General features: G+C 56.7%; 3 protein-coding genes across 4 annotated transcripts; 1 reads left to right on the top strand and 2 right to left on the bottom strand.

The window, feature by feature from the left end:
* Window positions 1-2,021: 2,021 nt before the first annotated feature.
* On the bottom strand, window positions 2,022-8,777 carry si:ch211-212k18.5 (sal-like protein 4). Its single transcript, XM_060035820.1, has 5 exons — window positions 8,407-8,777; window positions 3,817-6,590; window positions 3,478-3,741; window positions 3,319-3,417; window positions 2,022-2,844 (listed from the first exon to the last, which is right to left on the bottom strand). Exons 1-5 carry the CDS (start codon window positions 8,480-8,482, stop codon window positions 2,635-2,637), a joined length of 3,423 nt encoding a protein of 1,140 aa, XP_059891803.1. The 5' UTR covers window positions 8,483-8,777; the 3' UTR covers window positions 2,022-2,634.
* On the top strand, window positions 7,799-13,720 carry LOC132445525 (E3 ubiquitin-protein ligase CCNB1IP1). Of its 2 annotated transcripts, none has more exons than XM_060035593.1 (5): window positions 7,799-8,102; window positions 10,640-10,994; window positions 11,501-11,647; window positions 12,225-12,393; window positions 13,523-13,720. In XM_060035593.1, exons 2-5 carry the CDS (start codon window positions 10,692-10,694, stop codon window positions 13,702-13,704), a joined length of 801 nt encoding a protein of 266 aa, XP_059891576.1. In that variant the 5' UTR covers window positions 7,799-8,102; window positions 10,640-10,691; the 3' UTR covers window positions 13,705-13,720. The 2 variants fall into 2 exon arrangements, with proteins under 2 accessions (XP_059891576.1, XP_059891577.1); XM_060035594.1 differs by lacking the exon at window positions 7,799-8,102 and adding an exon at window positions 10,062-10,152.
* Window positions 13,721-15,500: 1,780 nt separating this feature from the next.
* ttc5 (tetratricopeptide repeat domain 5) lies at window positions 15,501-21,851 on the bottom strand. The gene is made up of 9 exons (XM_060076689.1): window positions 21,538-21,851; window positions 21,042-21,174; window positions 20,302-20,513; window positions 19,891-20,041; window positions 19,674-19,765; window positions 18,709-18,912; window positions 17,988-18,202; window positions 16,741-16,885; window positions 15,501-16,041 (listed from the first exon to the last, which is right to left on the bottom strand). The coding sequence occupies exons 1-9, from the start codon at window positions 21,580-21,582 to the stop codon at window positions 15,922-15,924; spliced, it is 1,317 nt and encodes a 438-aa protein (XP_059932672.1). The 5' UTR covers window positions 21,583-21,851; the 3' UTR covers window positions 15,501-15,921.
* Between the last annotated feature and the right edge of the window lie 19 nt (window positions 21,852-21,870).

Raw genomic sequence — 21,870 nt, forward strand, 5'->3', positions numbered from 1 at the left:
AACTCTTTTTACACACCAGTAGAGCGTTTATCAGAGCGGAGCCCTGAATGTGACGTCACCCGTCATCTCGTCTCTGTAAACAATGGATGTTGCGCAGCATTTATTATGACGTCATTATATAGACTCTCTCTCAGCACCCCCCCACCCCCCCCTGAAACTTTAATAAATTTTTTCGAACGGATTTCCTTCCTACAAAAGTTTAAGAAACAAAGCATAACAGCGTCACAGCAGTGTGTGATTCCGGGGACATTAATTAATCCGATTTGTTTGTTTGCAAAACGACATGCAAAGCAGGCACGTGACCGGGTCTTCTGCCGTCGGCGCGAGTCGTCCTCCTCCTAAACTCTTTGTTCTGTACAGCCCGCTTGATTAATGTCTCTAGACCAGCCATTAGTTCTCTGATCAAAGCGCAGGCAGAGCCCCCTCAGTCCGCACACCTGTAACCTGCTCCCCCCCACCCACCACACCCATTTTGGCAGCTTCTCTCCCCCAGGGAATTATTGACACCAATTATTATTCAACTTTTTTCTGTTGTTGATTGAGACACATCCCTTGTCCCTTGTGAACGCATGTGGACAAACTTCTCACACATTGCTGCCTTCTCTTCCTTTGTCTGCCCCCCCCCCCCCCCCCCCCCCCCCCCCTCCCCACACACACACACACTCTCGGCCCCAGAGAATTCCTCTCTTTGGATACCGGTTGTCATGGTTTCTGGAGCCACAGTATTGGTAGACCCCAGAGGGATTACAGACGGCCATTTTGGGGACAGCTGGTGCAGGTTTGGTCCTGGTGGCTGTGTCCCCCTCTCTCCCCTCTCTCCCCCCCCCCCCCCGGTTGACTGGGGGAGAGGGGGACATGGGGGCCGTGGGGGGGGCTTCATTGTGTGGGGATTATGGCTTCCTGTGTCTCGGCCGTTACAGAGGTGGCGGGTGTGGGTGCTGGCCACTGAGAGGGAGAAATGAAAGAGAAAATAAAAGGGAATGAAAGAGCGAATGACAGAGAGAGAGAGAGAGAGAGAGAGAGGAGGGGTGCCCTGTTACAGCTGCACCCTCAGTCACACACTCATACAGGCCCCGATTATCCCCTTTCAAGCGCGCGAGCGCACACACACACACACACACACACACACACACACACACACACACACACACACACACACACAGAACATATGAAAGGAGTACCCAATGCAAGAAAGGCCGAATATTCAGACAGCTCGCCCGGCCTCGGAGACAAAGGACGCCCATTCCGAGCCTCAGGACCAACAGAAACTCACCCAACAGAGTCGAACCCGCGGAAAACCAGCGCTCAGCGAGCAGAACCCCTCCGCTGGGGAGAGACTGACGGGCTGAGGACCGGAGGCAAACCCACTGTGAACCAAGGACAGAATCAAGGCCACCACCAGCTCTTCCTCAACACCATTTTATTCATTTTTTCATGGAGACTTCACAGCGAGGAACATGTTGATCGATCGCGACTACAAAACCAAACCAGACAGAGCTATACAATAAGGAGTGTGGGGGGGGGGGGGGGGGGGGGGGAGTTTTGGTGGTGAGTGTGGCGGTCTGTGCTGAAGAGGCACAGAACAACAACACACTCAAGTGCGTTGAGAGAAAAGTGGAAGAAGAGTAGAGGTTCACCTGGCACTAAAGGTGAACCGCTAACACATAACATGGCCCTTCGCCGCCCGAGACCCACAGTAGAGCCAACGTTCCAAACTGGCCACCATCACCATCACAATCAAATAAAAAACAAAATACAATCATTTATGAGTACGGCCATTTTCTACATTCCACACCCATCAGTGACATGGATATCATCGTCATGGAAATCACAATAATCCCCATGTTGTGTTTCTAGTGGAGGAGAGCCAGTGAGACCAAACCCACAGACATGTTGAGCATCATGTCATCACAGAGGGTTCAGGAGGTCCAGAGAGACCCGCACCGGTCTCATTTGGTTTGTTTGGGTTAAAGGCGGACTGGGTTCCTCCTCAGAAAGGCACGACAGACAAACATCACCAGTATTGCTCACTATTGTAGTGGTCTTCTTTATTACTGCAGGTCGAGAAACATTACAGCAGTGAAAATACAATTGTTTTCAAAAGAAAATACTTGTGTTAACAAATAACAGTTTTTAGCCCAGTCGATCAGGCAGCAGGATGAGCGCCGTCCAGAATCCCCTTTTCTTATTTTTTTTACATTTCTCCCGCCACCTGGCGGCCATTTCCTCACGCAGGAGGAACGAGAATCGACTCCGGACGCGAGAAAACCAAGGTCCTCGGCGCCTCTGGCTGTAACAATCTCGTTTCTACAGCAGCCCTTTGCTGTACGCATCGGTCCTGGATAACATTTGTTCAAGAAATAGAAAAGCACAGACGCAGAAGTCGTGAGCTCCCGAATACTGAACCATGGGACGTAAGGCCTCGCCGAGAACAAAAATAACGTCGCCAACTTGAGTCGGCACCAAAGTAGCGCGTCACACACTGAGAGTGGATCTATAGGACTACCGCAAAACAAAATATACAAGAAGAATTAAGCTCTAGAAAAAAATAATGTCATAGAAGAAAACCAAACGAGTTACATTCCCTTGTCACGGCCCTCAGACAACAGGCCACCAGCGATAATCTCATCATCTCTACACAGTAGTATCCATAAGCTTCTCCTCTTCCTCATTGGTCGCCACACTGATTGGGGGAGTGTCCTTCTCAGAGCTTTTGGCCAATCCCGGGCCGTCCTCCTGCTCGACCTTATTGGCCGAGCCGTTTCCCTCCGCTGCCTCGCTGCCATTGGTCGGAGCCTTGGAGGGCGTGGTGATGGTGGATGCAGGGTGAGTCTTCATGTGGCCCTTTAAAACAAACGAGATACAGGACGTGGTTAGGGAAACAGAACCACCACAAACGACACAGAAAGGATGAGTGAACAGTCACACGTCAGTCGTTCACCAGCTTCTGCTAAAGACTCAAGACTCACTTGTTGAGAGATGACCTAGACTCTGCATACCCCCCCCCCACCCCCCCCCCCCCAACCCCGGAACACCCCTTGTACGCACATATTGTATGTTGTACGTCCTGGCCCCAAAAAACATTATATAGCATCGTTTAGCCTCTCATCCTAGCTGTCTGTGTTGTGTACGGGGAATGGGTTAACCTAGTGATAGTTAGTGCTTGGCACTTGGTTCTATGAACATCCTTACTGTACTGACAGTGATATGTTGTTGTTTCTCTTTCTTCTGACTGATGTACTTATTGTAAATCGCTCTGGATCAAAGCGTCTGCGAAGCGCCCTGAAGGTAGACCTGTCTGTCCGTCCGTCTCCTCACCTTGAGCCCGCTGCGGCTGGCGTACGCCTTCCCGCACTGGGAGCAGCTGTAGGGTTTGTCCGGCCGGGCGGGCGCGGCCGGGGGCGGGGCCGGGGGCGGGGCCGGGGGCGGGGCCGGGGGCGTGGCCTCCGAGGCCTCTGGTTCTTCTGCAGGCTTCACCTCGGGGGCGCCGGACTCCTCCTCCTTCGTCACAGGCTCCTCCTCCTGCGGCGGATCGGCTGCCGCTTCCCCGGGCTCCTCCCCTTTGGTCTGGGGGGCGGGGTCCGGCCCCCCCTCCTCCGAGGCCTCTTCCGACGGGGGGGCCGGCTTGGGGCTGGTGGGGGGCGAGGGGGCGGGCGAGGCGCTGGCGGCCGGGGGGTCTGGCTCGGGGCCCGTGCCGGGCGGCGGGGCATCGGCGGCGGCGGCGGGGGGGGGTGCGGTCGGCTTGGAGACGCAGAGCGAGAGCGGGCCCTCCTGGTCCCCAGCCGCCCCCTCCCCCTCCCCCTCCCCCTCCGGGGCCCCGGGGGGGCCGTTGGCGAGGGGCCCAGCGGGGGCCTTCAGAGGGCCGGGGGGGCCCCGGGCCGGGGGGCCGGTCTCCTCCGAGGATACGGCGCCGGTCAAGGGGCCGCCGCCCACCGGGGGGGCGGCGGCCGGGGGCAGGGGGTCCTCGGGGGCCCACGCCGGGGGGGGGTCCCGGGCCGGGGGCGGGGGGCTGGCGCTGGGGGCGGCGGCCTCCGTCTCCTCCATCTTCACCGAGACGGGAGCGGCGGGGGGGGGCGGGGGCCTGGGGGCGGAGCCAGAGACGGGGCCGTTGGCGGCGGCCGACTTGGCGGCGCTGCTCACGGTGAGCGCCAGGGGGAGGAGCTGGGCGGCCTCCGGGGGGGGCAGGGCCTCGGGGGGCGCGTCCTCCTCCGGGGGGATCTGCCCCCCCAGGTGCAGCCGGATGTGGTGCTGCAGCACCAGGGCGTTGGTGAACTTGCGGGGGCAGAGCGGGCAGGAGTTCTGGGCGCGGGCGTTGGGGGGCCGGGCGCGGTGCGTGGCCAGGTGGGCCCGCAGGCTGCCCTTGGTGGAGAAGGAGCGGCCACACAGCTTGCAGGGGTGGGGCCGCTCGCCCAGGTGGGTGGCGGCGTGCAGCCGCAGCGCCCGCGGGCAGCTCAGCACGCGCAGACAGACGCCGCACTGGTTGGCCGCCAGCGGCGCCGGCAGCAGGGGGGCCGTGAAGGTGGTGGAGGTGGCGGCCCCCATCAGGGCGCCTGTGTTGGGGCTGAGGCCCAGCGCGGCCAGCATCTCCCGGCGGTAGGCGTTGGAGGTGGAGCTCAGGTCGTGGCCGTAGGCGTCGGCGTGGAGCGCCGCCTGGCTGAAGATCATGGAGGAGGTGGAGGCGGCGGGCGGGGGCCCCGAGGACACGGCCCCCCGCGGCTGCTTCTCCAGCTTCTGCACCAGCCGCTGCAGCTTGGAGGTGTCCGAGGTGGGGGAGGAGGAGGTGGGCGACGGGGAGGCGGTGGACGGCTTGGGGAAGGGCGGGAAGGGGAAGGGCAGCTGGTGGGGGGAGGCCATGTGGGCGGCGGCCGGGTGGCCGGGGGGCCGCAGCAGGGCCAGGTGGTGGGGGGCCGCCCCGCCGGGGAACAGGATCTTGGGGAGGTGGGAGGCGAGCTGGGAGTAGGGCGAGGCGGCGTGCAGCGCCGAGCCCGGGGGCGTGTTCTCGTCGAAGCGCTGCAGCTTGGCGCCCTTGGCCTGGCCGTTCATCGGCGAGGAGGAGGAGGAGGAGGTGGCGGTCAGCCCCGCGCCCGACGCGCTGGCGGCCGCCGCCGCCGCCGAGGCGCGGTTGAGCTGCAGCAGCGAGTGGGCGGTGGACAGCAGCGCCATGTCCACCGACGGCGGCAGCGGCAGGGAGGAGGGCGAGGGGTGGGGCGACAGGAAGCCCAGCGCCATGCTCTCCGTCATGCCCTTCACGCCGCCGAAGGGCTCTTCCTCTTCGGCGCGACGCTTCCTGCGTCTCTGGGAGGAGGAGGAGGAGGAGCTAGGCGGTGGCGGCGGTGGCGTCGGGCCGGGCATGTCCGCCAGCGCCGGGGGCAGCAGGGACAGCGACAGCTCGGGGTTCTGCTCGCGGTGCCGCAGGAAGTGCGCCTTGAGGTTGCCGCGCGTGGTGAAGCGGCTGAAGCAGACGGGGCATTGGTACGGCCGCTCGCCCGTGTGCGAGCGCAGGTGGATCTGCAGCGACGAGTCGCTGCTCAGCACCTTCCCGCAGAAGCGGCAGGCGTGCTGCGCCCGGCCCAGCGAGGAGCCGGGCCCCAGGGGGTCCTGGGCGCCGTTGGCGGGCGGCGGGGGCGGCCCCGCGGGGAAGCCCAGCCCGTTGGCGTGTCCGAACGGCGAGGAGGCGTTGGCCGGCTTCTCGTGGAGGTAGCGCGGCGGGAGGCCCAGCGACAGAGGGTGGAGCGAGGAGACGGAGGAGCTGACGCTGGAGGTGATGGAGGGGGAGCAGGAGGAGGAGAAGGGGGACGGGGGGAGGGCCCTGCCGCCCAGGGACTGGGACAGGCTCAGCTTGGAGGAGTCCAGCCCCTGGGGGAAGAGGGAGGGCAGCCCCGTCAGCAGGCCGGAGGCCGAGCCCGCGGCCAGGCCGGGCGCGGGGTGGGTGGGGGACGGGGTCTCGGCCCCGGAGGCCTTGTGGTGGCCGTCGGTGCCGCCCCCCTGCTGGGAGTGGTCCTGGGAGAAGACGGCGCTGCCCAGCCGCAGCACGTGGCGGCAGATCTCCTCCGTCATCTGCATCTGGTGGATCTGCCGCTGCTGCAGCACCCGCAGCTCCTCCAGCAGCACGGCCAGGGTGGGGGGCGCCCCCATGTGCCCCCCCAGGCCCCCGTGCTGGGGCACGCAGTGCGAGGAGGAGGAGGAGGAGGAGGAGGAGGTGGTGGTGGCGGTGGCCGAGCTGCCCATGGTCGGGGAGGTCATGGCGGCGGGGGGGCGGCCCTGGTGCAGCGAGTGGGGGAGGGTGGTCTGCGCCAGCAGGAGGGGGGGGGAGCGCGTCTGGGAGGAGAGCGACGGGTGAGGGAAGTCGGGCGAGAGGGAGGAGTGCGTGTTGGGGAGGGAGGTGGTGTAGGGGACGATGTGGCTGGGCCAGTGGGGCGGGGGCGAGCTCTCGCTGGGGAGGGAGGGCGCGTGGAGCCCCCCGGGCGACGGGCGCGGGGCCAGGGGGGGCTGGCAGTCCTGCAGCGAGGTGGGCGAGGACGAGGAGGAGCCGGAGGAGGTGAACTCAGAGCCCAGCGACGTGGAGGGAGACTTCACCGCGAGGTGGTCGTCTGAGGAGCACCAAAGAGAAAACAACAATTAAAATCATTTCACCGCTTAAAACGACCTCGGAACCACGCTGCCCCCTTTTAGTTAAAGCCTTTAAACTATCTGTTGTTATCTGGTCGTGGCCGGACTGTTTCAAAGAAGGCTATCGGGAGTAGGAGCCGCTCAGTCCTCCTCTGGCTGTTGATTCCACCTTTCCGACCGATTGTTTATCTTAGATTTTGTGTGCATTCCGGGGTGTCCTGTTGCTCCTTCAAACGGGACGCAGGAAGCCGCCGTGAAACCAGCAAATAAACAAACAAAGAAACCCTTCTGGGGGATTCTGATGTCTCGTCTCAATCTGCGCCGTTCGGGGGCAGAAACTAGCCAAACGTCTTAGGCACACACACACACACAAACATGCAGAACTGCTGGCTGCTATGACAACCCATTGGACAGGACAATGGACATCACCACGACAACCCATAACCCCTCTTAACACCCCCCCCCTCTATGCAGCAGTTATGTCTTTCATCTTCCCATTCACCCTACCCCCGTGACATCAGCGTGGAGGTCGGGGGTCAGCCCATGCTAAGGATTCTGGGCACTGTCCGGACACTCCGATTGGTCAACTGATCTGACCTCTGCAGCTCAGGGGTCAAATTCTTTCAGAATCTTGAGCATGGAGAGAGAGAGAGAGAGAGAAAGAGAGCGGGGGAGGGTAGGTAGCCAACAATGAGGTCTAACTCACCCATTCCCTCCTGGAGAGATATAGTGATGGAATGAATGACTGTACTCTGATTCACTTTTAAACTCTTTTCTTGAGCGCAGTGCACCTGCAGGGCAATGAGATGTATGCATTACCCCCCCCCCCAGCCCCCAGCCATTCCCCTTTCTCTAACTCTTTCCTTTGTGTGCAACTCTTACCTGCAGAACAACCTCCGACGGAGTACTTGAGCAAACTTTCCCAGTGCAACGCTAACCAGCAAATAAGTGCATACGACCCCCTCCACACACACGCAAATGCACACACACACACACACACACACAAACGCACACACAGATCTTTTTTACTCTTTTTAACCCATATGAACCCCCAGCTGTGTGAAAGCATACAGTCAAAGGGACTGGGGGGGGGGGGAGGGGGGGAGAGGAGGGGGCGAGGGCATTGAGAGGCAGGAAAATGGGGGAGAGAAGGGACATAAGGGAGAGAGAATTGTGAAGAGTGAGCCAAGAGAGGGACAGCATAGAAGGGCAGAGGCTTAATCTTTAGCAGAAACACGGCCGTTCCCTTCCCCCCGAGCCCACCACGCACTTTATTGTTAACAAATAAGGGACCGCTCTCACCCAATCAAAGACCTCCAACCGTCTGCACTGATTAGCTTGTTCCTTTCCAAGAAGCAGGAAAATGTCCACTGATGTCTGCGGGTTAATCCTTTACTTTATTCGCAGGGACATTTGTGGGGGCCCCCGTCCAACCACCGACCAAAGCCACTTAGCGGGGCCCCGTTTGTATTGCCGGAGACTATCAACAAAAGGTAAGCGCTGTAGTCACACCCCAGGTGAATCTGCTGCGTGGGACTGAGCAGGAAACCAATAATGCAAATACAGCTTTATTTGCATACTACATTCACAGCGCAGCTCTTACTCCTATAAACAACAACTCTCAGCCTCACCGGTCCCACCAAGAGGTGAGTCAACACTCGGACCCAAACCACTCATTCAGCCGCTTAGGGTCCAGGGAAAACTTTTCCAAGTGCCCGAAGCTGAGGAACACAACCCGGTCCCGTGGAGTCGGAGCAAAAAAAAACCACAACAAATGGGAATGGATCGCAGCCTCACCGTGAGAGAGCAGCCTCGTGCCCCCTGGGTCCGCGTTCACAAGCTGCTGGGGTCGCTTCTGCTTCCGGCGGGACATGATTCACGAGGAGACGGAGGCGGCAGCGGGGGGGCGCTCTGCACGCGGGGACGCGGCGCTCTGCACGCGGGGACGCGACAGTCGGTCCCACTGTGAGCGTATGCAGTTAAACCATCCCATGTACCGGGAATCGGGGAAAAACCTTGACGTCTCTCGTGTTGGGATATCCGTGCGGGTCCGCCAGGGATCAGAGTGTGAGTGTGTGTGTGGCTGTTTTCTGAAAGTCTCTTCTCTCCCCCCAAACTTGTCCAATTTGCGCCCCTCCTCTCCTCCTGCTTCCTTTACATGAACACACATTCAACACACCATCACACACACACACACGCGCGCGCGCGGGCATATGGACACGCACACACACACTGGATGCTGACACACACACACACACACACACACACACACACACACACACACACACACACACACACACACACACACACACACACACACACACACACACACACACACACACACCACTCCTTGTTCTTCATTGATATTTGCATTTCAATGGCCTGTAACACACAGCCTAGCTGCTTCTCTCTCTCTCTCTCTCTCTCTCTCTCCCTCTCTGCCTATTCCTACCTTAGACATTTGCCCAGCGGCCATAAAGTTTAAATAAAATATGACAAAGGGATGTCAAACCTGTTGGCTTCCTAAATAAACGAGCTGCCTGCAGGACAGGTCCTATACAAAAAACAATCCAACCAAAACATGAGTATTCTGTTCGACGTAAAGTGGATTAATGACTTATTAATCAGTTGAAATGAAAGGGGGAATTTATTTGCTCCACCATCTAAGCTCCAACCGTATTAAAAGCAAACATGATGGACTATATTAATCCAAAACACTTCACTTTGGGCCAAACGCTTTGGAAGCAAGGACTAATAGTGGATGTATTTCCCCCTTTAATTCTCTCCAGGGCTAATTACAACAGCCGAGGACCCACACTCATCCCCAACGCACACCATGTATTTCATGTCGCCCATTATGACTTGGCCGACAGACCCCCCCTACCCCTACCCCCCCCACCAGCACCACCTTACGCTGGGGCTCTCTTTAAAAGGCAGAGAATAGATAGGAATCCGCGACAATAGGCGTGCTGGACGTGGTTGACTGAGCATCTCCCTCGCTCACTATGAACCCCCAGAAACGCTCACACAATGCCCCTCTTTCACCCCCGGCCGGACCACGTGGGGGCTCGGATAAAAGGGAGAGAGAGGGAGAGAGGGGGGAGAACATATTTAAGTAGGTGTCTCACTTTATAGAGCCGGGCCACTCAAAGCTTGCGTGGAGGAAAGCAGGAGGACTCCTCGTTTTGAACTGTGAATGGACTGCCGTCCATTTAACCGTCTAAAAAACAATCCATGTAGAACGAACTCCGCTAAAATAAAAACTTTTGATGTTGAAATTAGAAGATTATTAGATTATTATTAATTATCAAATAATAATTAAATTAAATAATAATTAAATATTATTCTTATTTGCCCCCATATATTTCTTAATATCAGTTTCCGTATATTGCGAATTGGGTTTAATGCTTGGACGGTTCTGATTGGAACGTACGCCAATCAGCTAAGGACCAATCAGATCGTAGGATGATATCGGTTGGCGTTAAGCTAGTTATGCTAATTAGCTTCTAGCTCGTATGTTCGTTAATAACGTTGATTTACACGGTGAGGGAGGCGATAAACTACATTATTTACATCAGAGGTGGACAGGTCGTATAGTATAGTATCCACACAAACGGCGAATAATGATTTATATTATTGATAATTACATATATTATGCCCACGTGTCTTTAATATGTGTACACTAAAGCATAATGTCTCCTAAACGAATAACAATTGAAGTCAATCCTTTCCATTGATTACCATGACAGTGATTTATGTTAGCTATTCTAATAACTTCAACAATTGAAGTCAATCCTTTCCATTGATTACCATGACAGTGATTTATGTTTGCTATTCTAATAACTATATTGACTCCAGAGTTGTTAGTTATATAGTTAGATATATAGTTAATATATTAGAATATCAGAAAATGAAAATACGCTGAATAATTTTTGCTAATGGACTTAATAAACTTTATGTTTTAGTTGATGGGCCTAATGTTTAGCTTTGGCCCCCAAACTAACGATGTATATCCCCCGTCCATGTACAGGCTCTGGGGTAGGAAGCTGATCTTTGAAGGCCTTCACCCCGTCACACGGACCATGGCCTTGTCTCTCTGCGACGACACTCTCCTCTGCAACTTCCCCAAGTGTCGGGCCAAGCTGTGCGGCTTCGCCTGGGTCACCGCCTGCTCGCACGCCTTCTGCGACCAGCACGGCTCTGGCGAGTTCAGCCGCTCCCCGGCCGTCTGTCCCGCCTGCTCCTCCACCCTGTCCGGGAAGCTGGACATCGTCCGCACCGAGCTGTCCCCCTCGGAGGACTACAAGGCCATCGTGCTGGCCGGGCTGCGGCCCGAGGTGGTCCTGGACATCAGCACCCGGGCGCTGGCCTTCTGGAGCTACCAGGTCCGGGCGGTTTGTTTGTTTGTTGTTGTTTACCCGCTTGTCGTGCCCTGTTTGTGTGCGTGGTGATGGAGCCCCCAGCCGCCCTGTCCCGTACCTGTAGTCCACCTGTCTCTGTATGCACATGTTGCTTTGAGTGAAGCGTGGGGTTAATGACTGCATGTTGGTGCTGCTGAGTGGGCCAGCGGACTCCAAACCCTAACCGAGTGGGACCGGGCATTTATTAAGGGCCTCTATAGTCCCAGATTGTCCCTCTAATCAATTGAAGCTTCACGTTAACCGGTATACAAACACACACAACACACTGTGTGTCCAATGGCAGTATTAACCTCACAAGGTAGGCTGTTTATTCTTTAGAAACCTCATCCTATTACTTGAACGTTGACTGGAGAGGAAACTGGTTCTGCGATGGTTTGTTGCGTCAGCCTTTTTCCCTGGACAACAGCGGTACTTTACAGACGATCACACTCCAGCACAGAGGATTGATTCTCCGTTGTACCTGCTCTCAGATCCACCAGGAGCGCATGTACCAGGACTACACCCTGTCCCGGGCCGAGGTGCAGGTCAAGCAGCTGGAGAAGATGCTGAACCAGCAGAACCAGAGCCGGGAGCTGGACCTGGGGGCCATGCGGGGGGAGATATCGTCCCTGAAGAAGGTACCATCAGAGCTCCAGCTGAGCAGGCTCTACTGAAGCCAAGGGCTGGATGATGAGGTCCACATGTGTGCTGTGAAACCCCCGGCTCTTAAACGTTGGGACCATATTGTGGGTGGGGGGTTGCACCACAAAGTGACAGCTCCCGTTTCGTTACAGAAGCCCACCTCTGATCGTTGTCATGTAATTCTTTAAAGCCAGAGGATTTTCCAGTTCCTCTTAAACGTTTAATGTCTAATATTAGCCGACTTTACCGTCCATGCCTGTTGGGGGGGCCTTTAAACTCGGTGCCCAACCCGCTCCCATCCGTCAGACATTCGTCATTTCTATGACTTTAATTAGAGGCGGTCGACTTCAGCGCAGTACTTATTCCCCAGCGTCTTGTAGTGGTCTGGTAGCCTGGAGTCGCTGCCCAGAGTCCTACCATGGCCTTAACCGCACCGAACCATGACTAAAGGTAACCATCGGCGACCATAATACCTCATGTTTCAGCGCGGTTGGTCCAAAGTTCCCCCGGTCAGCCGACGCCACCCCTCGCCCAGGCGCTCATATCGGTGTGTCGGTGAACTGCTCCCCACAGGTGATGGAGGAGTACAAGAGGAAGTACAGCGAGGTGGCGGAGCGGCTGATGGAGAGGAACCGGCAGTACCAGAAGCTGCAGGGCCTGTACGACTCTCTGCGCCTCCGCAACATGGTGGTGGTGGAGAGGGAGGAGCCGGCGAGACACCCCCACCACCTGCTCCACCAAGGTGAGGAGAGCCAGACCGTGATCCACTAGGGGGTCCCAGTGTGAGGGGGGTCTCAGTGGGAGGGGGGTCCCAGTGTGAGGGGGGTCCCAGTGTGAGGGGGGTCCCAGTGGGAGGGGGGTCCCAGTGGGAGGGGGGTCCCAGTGTTGGGGGGGGGGGGGGGGTCCCAGAGTTAGGATGATCCCAGTGTTATAATGATCCCAGTGTGAGGGTGATCCCAATGTTGGGGTTATCCTAGTACATAAAAATATCTGATAGCATGATCGCATATCAGATATCTAATGTTAACCAATAATGATACATAAACCGTATGCTTAAAAATTCCACACGTGATGTTTGGCTTTGTTTCAAACAAACAAACAGGTTCATTCATATTTCCAATTCATAATAAATACTGCTATGCTATGGCGATGAACTTGTGATGGTTCAGAGCCTCAGACAGCCTCCCCACAGACTCTGTTGGGTGTTCTCTTTTACGACCGCATGGCGCCATATTCAAAATGATTTAAATAACTCGCCGTCGGGGGCTTTTGGAATTAGAAAACTCCCTGACACAGAACCACCACTTGTGAAGCCAAGTGTGATAGGTACTTACTTATCTAACCAGACTCCCTGTTGTGGGGGACCTCTTGGGTACTACGTCCACCCTGGGGGGTAGTTCTCAGGAGGGCAGCCCACCAGGAAGTCATGGTTTGGTGAGGACGGGCATTTCAAGGCCAAGAATAAAGAGGTTCAAATGATCAACCTTCAGAACTGAGGAGAGGGGTCAAATAATCAAATAATCAAATATTTCCTCTTAGAACTCTGAAAGTAATGAATGCCTTTATTATATGTTGTAGGTCCTTGCACTTAGAATAGTAAATAGCATTGTGTTGCCTCTTATCCTATCGGTCTGTGTTGTGTACGGGGAATGGGTTAACCTAGTGATAGTTAGTGCTTGGCACTTGGTTCTATGACCATCCTTACTGCACCGACGGAGATATATTGTTGTTTCTCTTTCTCCTGACACTAATACTTATTGTGAGTGGGTGGCTTTGGATAAAATATATTAAATTAAATCCCAAAGAGAAATAAGACAAAATAACGACTTTTTCCATGAGGGGAACCTGACGGCCTCCCCTGTGCCCCCCAGCGGGCCCGGCCGGGGGCTTCAGACCGCCGTGTTCCCCCAGGCCCAGCCCCCCGTTCCTGGCCATGGGCCCCCAGGGGGAGGGCAGCATCTTCACCGGCCTGGAGCTGGGCCGACCCAGCACCTTCTTCCACCTCAGGACGCCCGCCATGGAGAGGGGCCGCGCCTTCCCCCAGGACCACTGAGCCCCCCCCAGGACCACTGAGCCCCCAAGACCACTGAGCCCCCCCCAGGACCACTGAGCCCCCCCCCAGGACCACTGAGCCCCCAAGACCACTGAGCCCCCAAGACCACTGAGTCCCCCCCCAGGACCACTGAGCCCCCCCCCAGGACCACTGAGCCCCCCCCCAGGACCACTGAGCCCCCCCCAGGACCACTGAGCCCCCAAGACCACTGAGCCCCCAAGACCACTGAGTCCCCCCCCAGGACCACTGAGCCCCCCCCCCAGGACCACTGAGCCCCCCCCCAGGACCACTGAGCCCCCCCCCAGGACCACTGAGCCCCCAAGACCACTGAGCCCCCAAGACCACTGAGCCCCCAAGACCACTGAGCCCCCCCCAGGACCACTGAGCCCCCCCCCAGGACCACTGAGCCCCCAAGACCACTGAGTCCCCCCCCAGGACCACTGAGTCCCCCCCCAGGACCACTGAGCCCCCCCCCAGGACCACTGAGCCCCCCCCAGGACCACTGAGCCCCCCCCAGGACCACTGAGCCCCCAAGACCACTGAGCCCCCAAGACCACTGAGTCCCCCCCCAGGACCACTGAGCCCCCCCCCCAGGACCACTGAGCCCCCCCCCAGGACCACTGAGCCCCCCCCCAGGACCACTGAGCCCCCCCCAGGACCACTGAGCCCCCAAGACCACTGAGCCCCCCCCCAGGACCACTGAGCCCCCCCCAGGACCACTGAGCCCCCCCCCAGGACCACTGAGCCCCCCCCCAGGACCACTGAGCCCCCAAGACCACTGAGCCCCCCCCCAGGACCACTGAGCCCCCAAGACCACTGAGCCCCCCCCCAGGACCACTGAGCCCCCCCCCAGGACCACTGAGCCCCCAAGACCACTGAGCCCCCCCCCAGGACCACTGAGCCCCCAAGACCACTGAGCCCCCCCCCAGGACCACTGAGCCCCCAAGACCACTGAGCCCCCCCCCCAGGACCACTGAGCCCCCAAGACCACTGAGCCCCCCCCCCCAGGACCAGTGAGTCCCCCCCCAGGACCAGTGAGTCCCCCCCAGGACCAGTGAGTCCCCCCCCAGGACCAGTGAGTCCCCCCCCAGGACCACTGAGCCCCCCCCCAGGACCAGTGAGTCCCCCCCCAGGACCACTGAGCCCCCCCCCAGGACCCCTGACCCCCCCAAGACCACTGAGCCCCCCCCCCCAGGACCACTGAGCCCCCCCCCAGGACCCCTGACCCCCCCCCCCCCCGAGGACCCCTGACCCCCCCCCCAGGACCCCTGACCGCCCCCCCCAGGACCCCTGACCCCCCCCCCAGGACCCCCTCCCAGGACCACTGACCCCCCCCCCAGGACCCCTGAGCCCCCCCCAGGACCCCTGAGCCCCCCCCCAGGACCACTGAGCCCCCTCCCCCCCCCCGGACCACTGAGCCCCCAAGACCACTGAGACCCCCCCCCCCCCAGGACCACTGAGCCCCCAGGCAGGGGGTCTGGTCCTTCAGTCGCCGGGTGGAGCTCCAGTGGACGCTGTGTATTAGTGTTTGAGATAAGTGACCTTTATTGTTATCTAATGTTCTGCTTTACCCTTCTAACAGGTAACGCACCTCAAAAGGTGTTCGTCACCCTGATGTGGATCCACCTGTTTATTTAAGCTAATGGTTATCGTTAGAGTAGTTAGTTATAGAGTATAGTTCTCTAGTTGCGTAGAGGATAATTAATTCAGGAAATTTGGGTTTTCACACTAAACTTCTACAAGTCAATTCAATAAAACATCGAGTGTCCAACCAAAGTGTGTCCAGTAGTCAGGTCGTCCATCTTAAACCAAGTTTATTTAACAACTCAAAAGGTTCAACACACACATAATTTTAACATAACTCCACTCCCTGACAACAATGTAAAAAGGTAAGGGTATGAATAAATATATACAAAAGTGTTCCTCAATAACAGGTAACGGGTCACAACTCCTATTTACAAAACAAGGAAGAAAATATCAAAACCGCCGCGTGTGGGCGGGGCCTCTGGAACTCCATGCTACATATCTCAGGGGTTCAGATCACAGTATGTCGTTCAAACTCCCAAAAACCAAATCCCGACTCCTCGGTTCCCGTCGCCCGCGTGCCGTTCCGCTCCTCGCCGCGACCCGCTCCTCGCCGCGATCCGCTCCTCGCCGCGATCCGCTCCTCGCCGCGATCCGCTCCTCGCCGCGATCCGCTCCTCGCCGCGGCGGCGTTCACTCGCTCTGCGGCTTGTAGCTGACCCGGGCTGCGATCTGGCTCTGGGCGTTCTGCCGCTTGCCGTTGACGATGAGCAGCAGGGGTGTGTCAACACGCACGCTCCTGAAGTCAAAGGACTGCGGGAGGCGGGGGGGGGGGGGGGGGGAGACACAGATCCTGTCAGCAGGGGACACGGGGGACACAGATCCTGCCTGTTGAGGTTTTTATTGATATGACACTTTCCAAATGCGGTTGTTTTCTAACCCATCGACTATTTGGAAGAATAAAATATATGAATTATTATTAATCGATGGACTTCAACCCAGAGGTTTAACAGTAGGGTTGAACATAGGTGTATCATGTGACACCGTGATATGATCTAGAGAAACACACTCGGTTGATGGCTGAGTGGTCAGATGTGACTCAATAGGGCGACTCGTAAGCCCATACACTAGCAGAGCTGACAGCTACAGTGCAGGACCACGGCCCGTCAGAGGATGAGGTGAGACCAGTGTGGGCAAGAAGCAACGCCAGTGACCGTGCTCCACCAGAGAGGGGGATCTCGCCGCGGGTTCATTGTAGGAGACCAAAACATTTTAATCTAGCCTGATCCCATGCGAGTGCATGCAGAACTTCTTATTGGTTGATAATGTTCCCAGGCCGGGCCCTGCCTTTAAATCCCTCTGACGGTCGTCCTGCCCAACGCCCTGTAAACGTCCCTGCGGTTCAGCCCCGATCAGCGGAGGACCGGTGTCGCCTCAGCACCTCATCAGCAGGGCGGGGGAACAGCCCTCCATAGCGCCAGCACAGAAGCCCTGTAACCACGGTGACCCTACCTGGTCCTTGTGCGTGACGCTCTGCCGTTTGACCTGCGGCTCGGGGATGACCACGGTGTCTCCGATCAGGACACCCCAGCTGTCGGCCGTATTGTAGACCATCACCACGATGCACGTCTCCTCGCTGTCCACCATGCCGAACGTACTGGAGGCCAGAGGGAGAGACCAGAGAGAGACCAGTGTGAGGAAGAGATGGGGAGAGACCAGAGAGGGAGAGACCAGTGTGAGGAAGGAGATGGGGAGAGAGACCAGTGTGAGGAAGAGATGGGGAGAGAGACCAGAGAGGGAGAGACAAGTGTGAGGAAGAGATGGGGAGAGAGACCAGAGAGGGAGAGACCAGTGTGAGAAAGGAGATGGGGAGAGAGACCAGAGAGGGAGAGACGAGTGTGAGGAAGGAGATGGGGAGAGAGACCAGAGAGGGAGAGACCAGTGTGAGGAAGGAGATGGGGAGAGAGACCAGAGAGAGACCAGTGTGAGGAAGAGATGGGGAGAGAGACCAGAGAGGGAGAGACAAGTGTGAGGAAGAGATGGGGAGAGAGACCAGAGAGGGAGAGACAAGTGTGAGGAAGAGATGGGGAGAGAGACCAGAGAGGGAGAGACCAGTGTGAGAAAGGAGATGGGGAGAGAGACCAGAAGGAGAGACGAGTGTGAGAAAGGAGATGGGGAGAGAGACCAGAGAGGGAGAGACCAGTGTGAGGAAGAGATGGGGAGAGACCAGAGGGAGACCAGAGAGAGACACCAGAGGGAGACACCAGAGGGAGACACCAGAGGGAGAGCGAGTTAGATATGCTACATGGCGTGTACACGATGGCAGCAGTGCCTGTTATTCTTCTTGCAGTAGTGTGGGTAAAGAGTAGTGGTGTCCTTTAAATCAAGTGAATCAACAACAAAAATGTGGGATTCACATTATTCAGACTTATCAGGGAGGAGACCTATCAGGGATTCACAACAAACTGAATAACTTCGATTCAACAGCGATAAGTATATTTTTTTTGCCGACTAGTTTAGATAGAATGTATCATCCAGTTAAGAGAAATAAAGTTTATTCAGTTGTGACTCTTTTTCAGATTCTACTTCTACTTCTTCTATCACGTCACTGTATGGAAGAACAGTGAAAGTAGTTCACACTAAGTAACCAACAGAGTGTCTGCTTTAAATACAGTAACGCAAAGGTGTAGTAGAGGAACAAAGGGCAACAACCAACAGAAGACACCCCGGTACCGCGGCACCCGACTCCCACTACCCACAAGGCCATGCGGTCGTCCGGCGCCAGGCTGAAGACCACCTTCCCCAGCGCGGCCGCCCCCGCGTTGGGGCCGTGGGCGAGGGAGGCCAGCGTGCGGGGCTCCAGGCTCCCCACGCGGCCCGCGGGCGACCGGAACTGAGGGGAGGAGCAGGGCCCCAGGGAGGAGGTGCTGAGGCTGGTCAGCATGGTCCGCAGCCGCCGCGCCTTCACCTTCCCCTGCGGAGGTAAGAGCGGGGACGCATTCAAACACGGCGCTCTGCTGCCCCCTAGCGGCCGCGGGTGGCGGTGCAAGCCCTAGCGACGTTGCGCTGATACAGATTCCTTTATACGTTTCTTTTTCTGTTACCATTGCTCAGCTCAAGATAATGGAAATAATAACGAATTTAAGTAGAAAATATACAAACACAAAAAGTAGTTGGCTGATAATATAGCAAATGTTGATGGCGGAGAAATGCAATTCTTTAAGAGCCCCGTTCAAACCTTTACGGCACCAGAGTGATTAGATGTTCATTGGCCTTTGACTGCTACAACAATAAAACATCTAGCCGACTAGATGTTTTCATTAATGGCCACACTAATGACACGGCCATTAAGATAAGATAAGATGAGATAAGATAAGCCTTTATGGTCTCCCTGAGGAGAAATTTGTCTCGGGCATTCGGGAGAACATTCGTGCTCACCTGGTGACCAGGTGTGTGGGCGGGGGGCGGGGTCAGTCTCACCTTGTTCTCCATGAGCTCGGTGACCTTCCCCAGGTACTCCAGCAGCTGGCGCTCCCGCTCCGGAGGCTCCGCCCAGCCGGGGTCCAGCGCGCCCGCCCGGCTGTACCCCCCCAGCGCCGAGCCGAACATCTCCTCGTACTGGAAGAGCGTGGCGCGGTTGAAGTGCAGCTCGGGGTAGGAGGAGGCCATGCGGTCCACCTTCTCCTGCAGCCCAGAGGTCAGAGGTCAAAGGTCAGAGGTCAGGGGTCAGATTGTGTTCCTCACATGGCCACTGATTCATGGACCTTTTACATTTACATTTTGGGCATTTATCAGAAGCTTTTATCGAAAGCGTCTTACAGTAAATACATTTGTCAGAAGAAAGAGAAACAACAATATATCGCTGTCGGCACAGTAAGGGTGTTCATAGAACCAAGTGCAAAGCGCAAACAACCACTAGGTTGAAGGTCCCATGGCATGCCACCAGGTGTGGTGTGATTAGCCGCTACAAGCCGTTTTGGAAATCTGCCCCTTATGACATCACAGGTGGGCGTGTCCACCTGTGATGTGTGACGGATAGATGAGCAACGTTGGCTACCGTCCACTGGATAGGCTGGTAGACTAATCTATCAAGCACACGTCTTGGTGGACACGCCCACCTGTGATGTCAGAAGGGACAGATTTCCAATACGGCTTGTAGCGGCTAATCGGCCCACACCTTGTGGCATGCCATGGGACCTTTAACCCCTTCCCTGTACGCCGCAGCCCGTGAGTATTTACAGACTGTGTAGTCACTCAGTACTAGGTACTTACAGACTGTGTAGTCACTCAGTGCTTGGTACTTACAGACTGTGAGCAGTCACTCAGTGCTTGGTACTTACAGACTGTGAGCAGTCACTCAGCACTTGGTACTTACAGACTGTGAGCAGTCACTCAGCGCTTGGTACTTACAGACTGTGAGCAGTCACTCAGTGCTTGGTACTTACAGACTGTGCGTAGGCACTCAGTGCTTGCTGGGACATCTGGGGGTTCTGTCCACAGGTGAAGAACAGCGACACATAGGCGTTCCCCAGGATGTCTGTTAAAGGACAGCAGGAATGAGGCGTCACTGAAGCTCACTGGAAGTTGTGTATGGGTTCTGCGAGGGGGAGGCTCTGCAGAGTCTGGGTGAGTGAATCAGCCGGCCCGGCCAGGGCTACTCACACCAGGAGGTCCCGTCGGAGACGTCCATCTGCACGGCCTGCCGCGCCATGTCCACGCTCTCCATCACCCGCTTGCCCTGCTCCTCGCCGGCCGACGAGGGCAGCTGCCTCAACACCATGGACAGGTTCCTCAGAGACACCTTGTTCTTACTCTACAGGGGGGGGGGGGGGGGGAGAGAGAGAGACCTTGTTCTTACTCTAAGGGGGGGGGGGGGGGAAGAGAGAGAGAGAGCGAGAGAGAGAGAGAGAGAGAGAGAGAGAGAGAGAGAGACACTCGGGGGATGTGATATATATATGTCTTTCTTCCTGTGTGAGCGTCATATGACCTGTGTGAGTGTCATGGGACCTGTGTGAGCGTCATGTGACCTGTGTGAGTGTCATGTGACCTGTGTGAGTGTCATGTGACCCCCACCTGCTGCAGCGCCCCGGTGAAGCAGTTCCTGGCGGCCACTAGGTCGGCCTTCTTCCAGTACTGCTCCCCCAGCGTGTTCCAGCCCTCCACCAGGCCCGGCTCCAGCTTCACGGCCCGGGACAGGCTCTCCTCGGCGGGGCCGCTGAACTCCGGGGCCACGTTCAGACACCGCCCCTTCTGCAGCAGGAACTCCGCCTTGTGCTTGAAGCGCTCTGGGGGGGGGGGGGGGAGATCCACACGAACCAGGTGGGTTGTTAATATACATTTATATTACATTTGTGGCCCTTAATTTTGTGTATTTATGGCCGGGACAGCGAAGAAGTACAAGGAAAGTCGGGATCGAACTTGGTCTGGGACAGGTGACACGTGATATCACCTACCTGAAAATATCAGCATTATAATTGGTAAACAGACTGTATTTATACAGCGTTATTCTAACAAGTGGCCACTCAAAGCGCTTTACAATATTGCCCCACATTCATCCATTCATTCACACATTGACACACCGGCGGATTCAACCACGCAGGGCGACAGCCAGCTCATAAGGAGCAGTCAGGGTGATATGTCACTTGACACACTAGCTAGCAGGAGCCGGGGATCGAACTAGCAACCTTCCGGTTACCAGCCAACCCGCTCTGCCTCCTGAGCCACATGCCGCCCTTATTATCTGGTCTGAAACTGAGCCCAGATGATCCAAGTGGTTAATGGTGTGTTTGATGGTGTTGCGGAGGCTGCATTACCTTCCTTCTCCTCTAGCGTCTTGAGGGCCTGCCTCATCCTCTGAGCCACCTCGCCCTGCTTCTTCCCGGCCTCGCTCTCGCTGTGAGTCTCGAAATAACAATCTCGGAATTTATAAACCTCGTCCACAAGCTCCTGTGGGGGAGAAGTAACGTGTTGTTCAGAGAAAGAGGACACCAGCTTAAGAAAGGTGAACGAAGGGGTGGGGTCGGAGAGGATGGGTGGGGTCTCATTGAGACGGAAGACGTTAAGATGACTCTGATGGACACAGGGATAAGAACCGGTCTAGGTGACACAAACAAATAAACGACAAATTGGGTTCAGGCCTCAAGTGAGTAAAACAATGACAACACGTCTGAAGGACGGACCGGTGTGATGCGGTTGTTATAGTAACGATGCAGCATCATACAACAAATCCGATGTTGCATTATCCAACATAAAACAGACCAGTCTGCACATGAACCACACATCTTATATTGGGTAAAAGAGGAGCATCACCTTCAGCGAGAGCAGCTCCTCCTGCTCCGGGGTGGGTTCCGCCATGTTTCTGCTCCTGGGAGAGGAGGAGGAGGAGAGGAGGAGGACTGGACCAGTTCACCTGCAGGAACAAAAGGAGACTAAAGCACTGAGCCGCGGGTCATGCGTTCATCTCCCGCACAGCGTGACGTCCTACAGAGGTTCATATGAACCCATCACCCTCCGACAGCTCTGTAAACACCGGAGGAGTGAGAGTTAGATGTCTGACGGCTGGATGGTGATCTGTCGTCCGATCGATGGGCTTAAGCGGAAGTCTGCATGTGTGTACCTCCGCTAAATAGTTCCGCTTGTCAT

This window comes from Gadus macrocephalus, chromosome 17 (assembly GCF_031168955.1).
Source record: "Gadus macrocephalus chromosome 17, ASM3116895v1".
NCBI classification, from domain to species: domain Eukaryota; kingdom Metazoa; phylum Chordata; class Actinopteri; order Gadiformes; family Gadidae; genus Gadus; species Gadus macrocephalus.

Coding starts and splice junctions, on each gene's coding strand:
- si:ch211-212k18.5 (XM_060035820.1), bottom strand. CDS start 8,482: ATGTCCCGCCGGAAGCAGAAGCGACCCCAGCAGCTTGTGAACGCGGAC. Junction 3,742..3,816: donor TCGCCAACGGCCCCCCCGGG/GCCCCGGAGGGG, acceptor TGCGTCTCCAAG/CCGACCGCACCCCCCCCCGC. Junction 3,418..3,477: donor AGGAGTCCGGCGCCCCCGAG/GTGAAGCCTGCA, acceptor CCGCCCCCGGCC/CCGCCCCCGGCCCCGCCCCC.
- LOC132445525 (XM_060035593.1), top strand. CDS start 10,692: ATGGCCTTGTCTCTCTGCGACGACACTCTCCTCTGCAACTTCCCCAAG. Junction 11,648..12,224: donor AGATATCGTCCCTGAAGAAG/GTACCATCAGAG, acceptor TGCTCCCCACAG/GTGATGGAGGAGTACAAGAG. Junction 12,394..13,522: donor CCACCACCTGCTCCACCAAG/GTGAGGAGAGCC, acceptor TGTGCCCCCCAG/CGGGCCCGGCCGGGGGCTTC.
- ttc5 (XM_060076689.1), bottom strand. CDS start 21,582: ATGGCGGAACCCACCCCGGAGCAGGAGGAGCTGCTCTCGCTGAAG. Junction 20,514..21,041: donor GACGCTAGAGGAGAAGGAAG/GTAATGCAGCCT, acceptor CCCCCCCCCCAG/AGCGCTTCAAGCACAAGGCG. Junction 18,913..19,673: donor TGAGTGCCTACGCACAGTCT/GTAAGTACCAAG, acceptor TCTGGGCTGCAG/GAGAAGGTGGACCGCATGGC.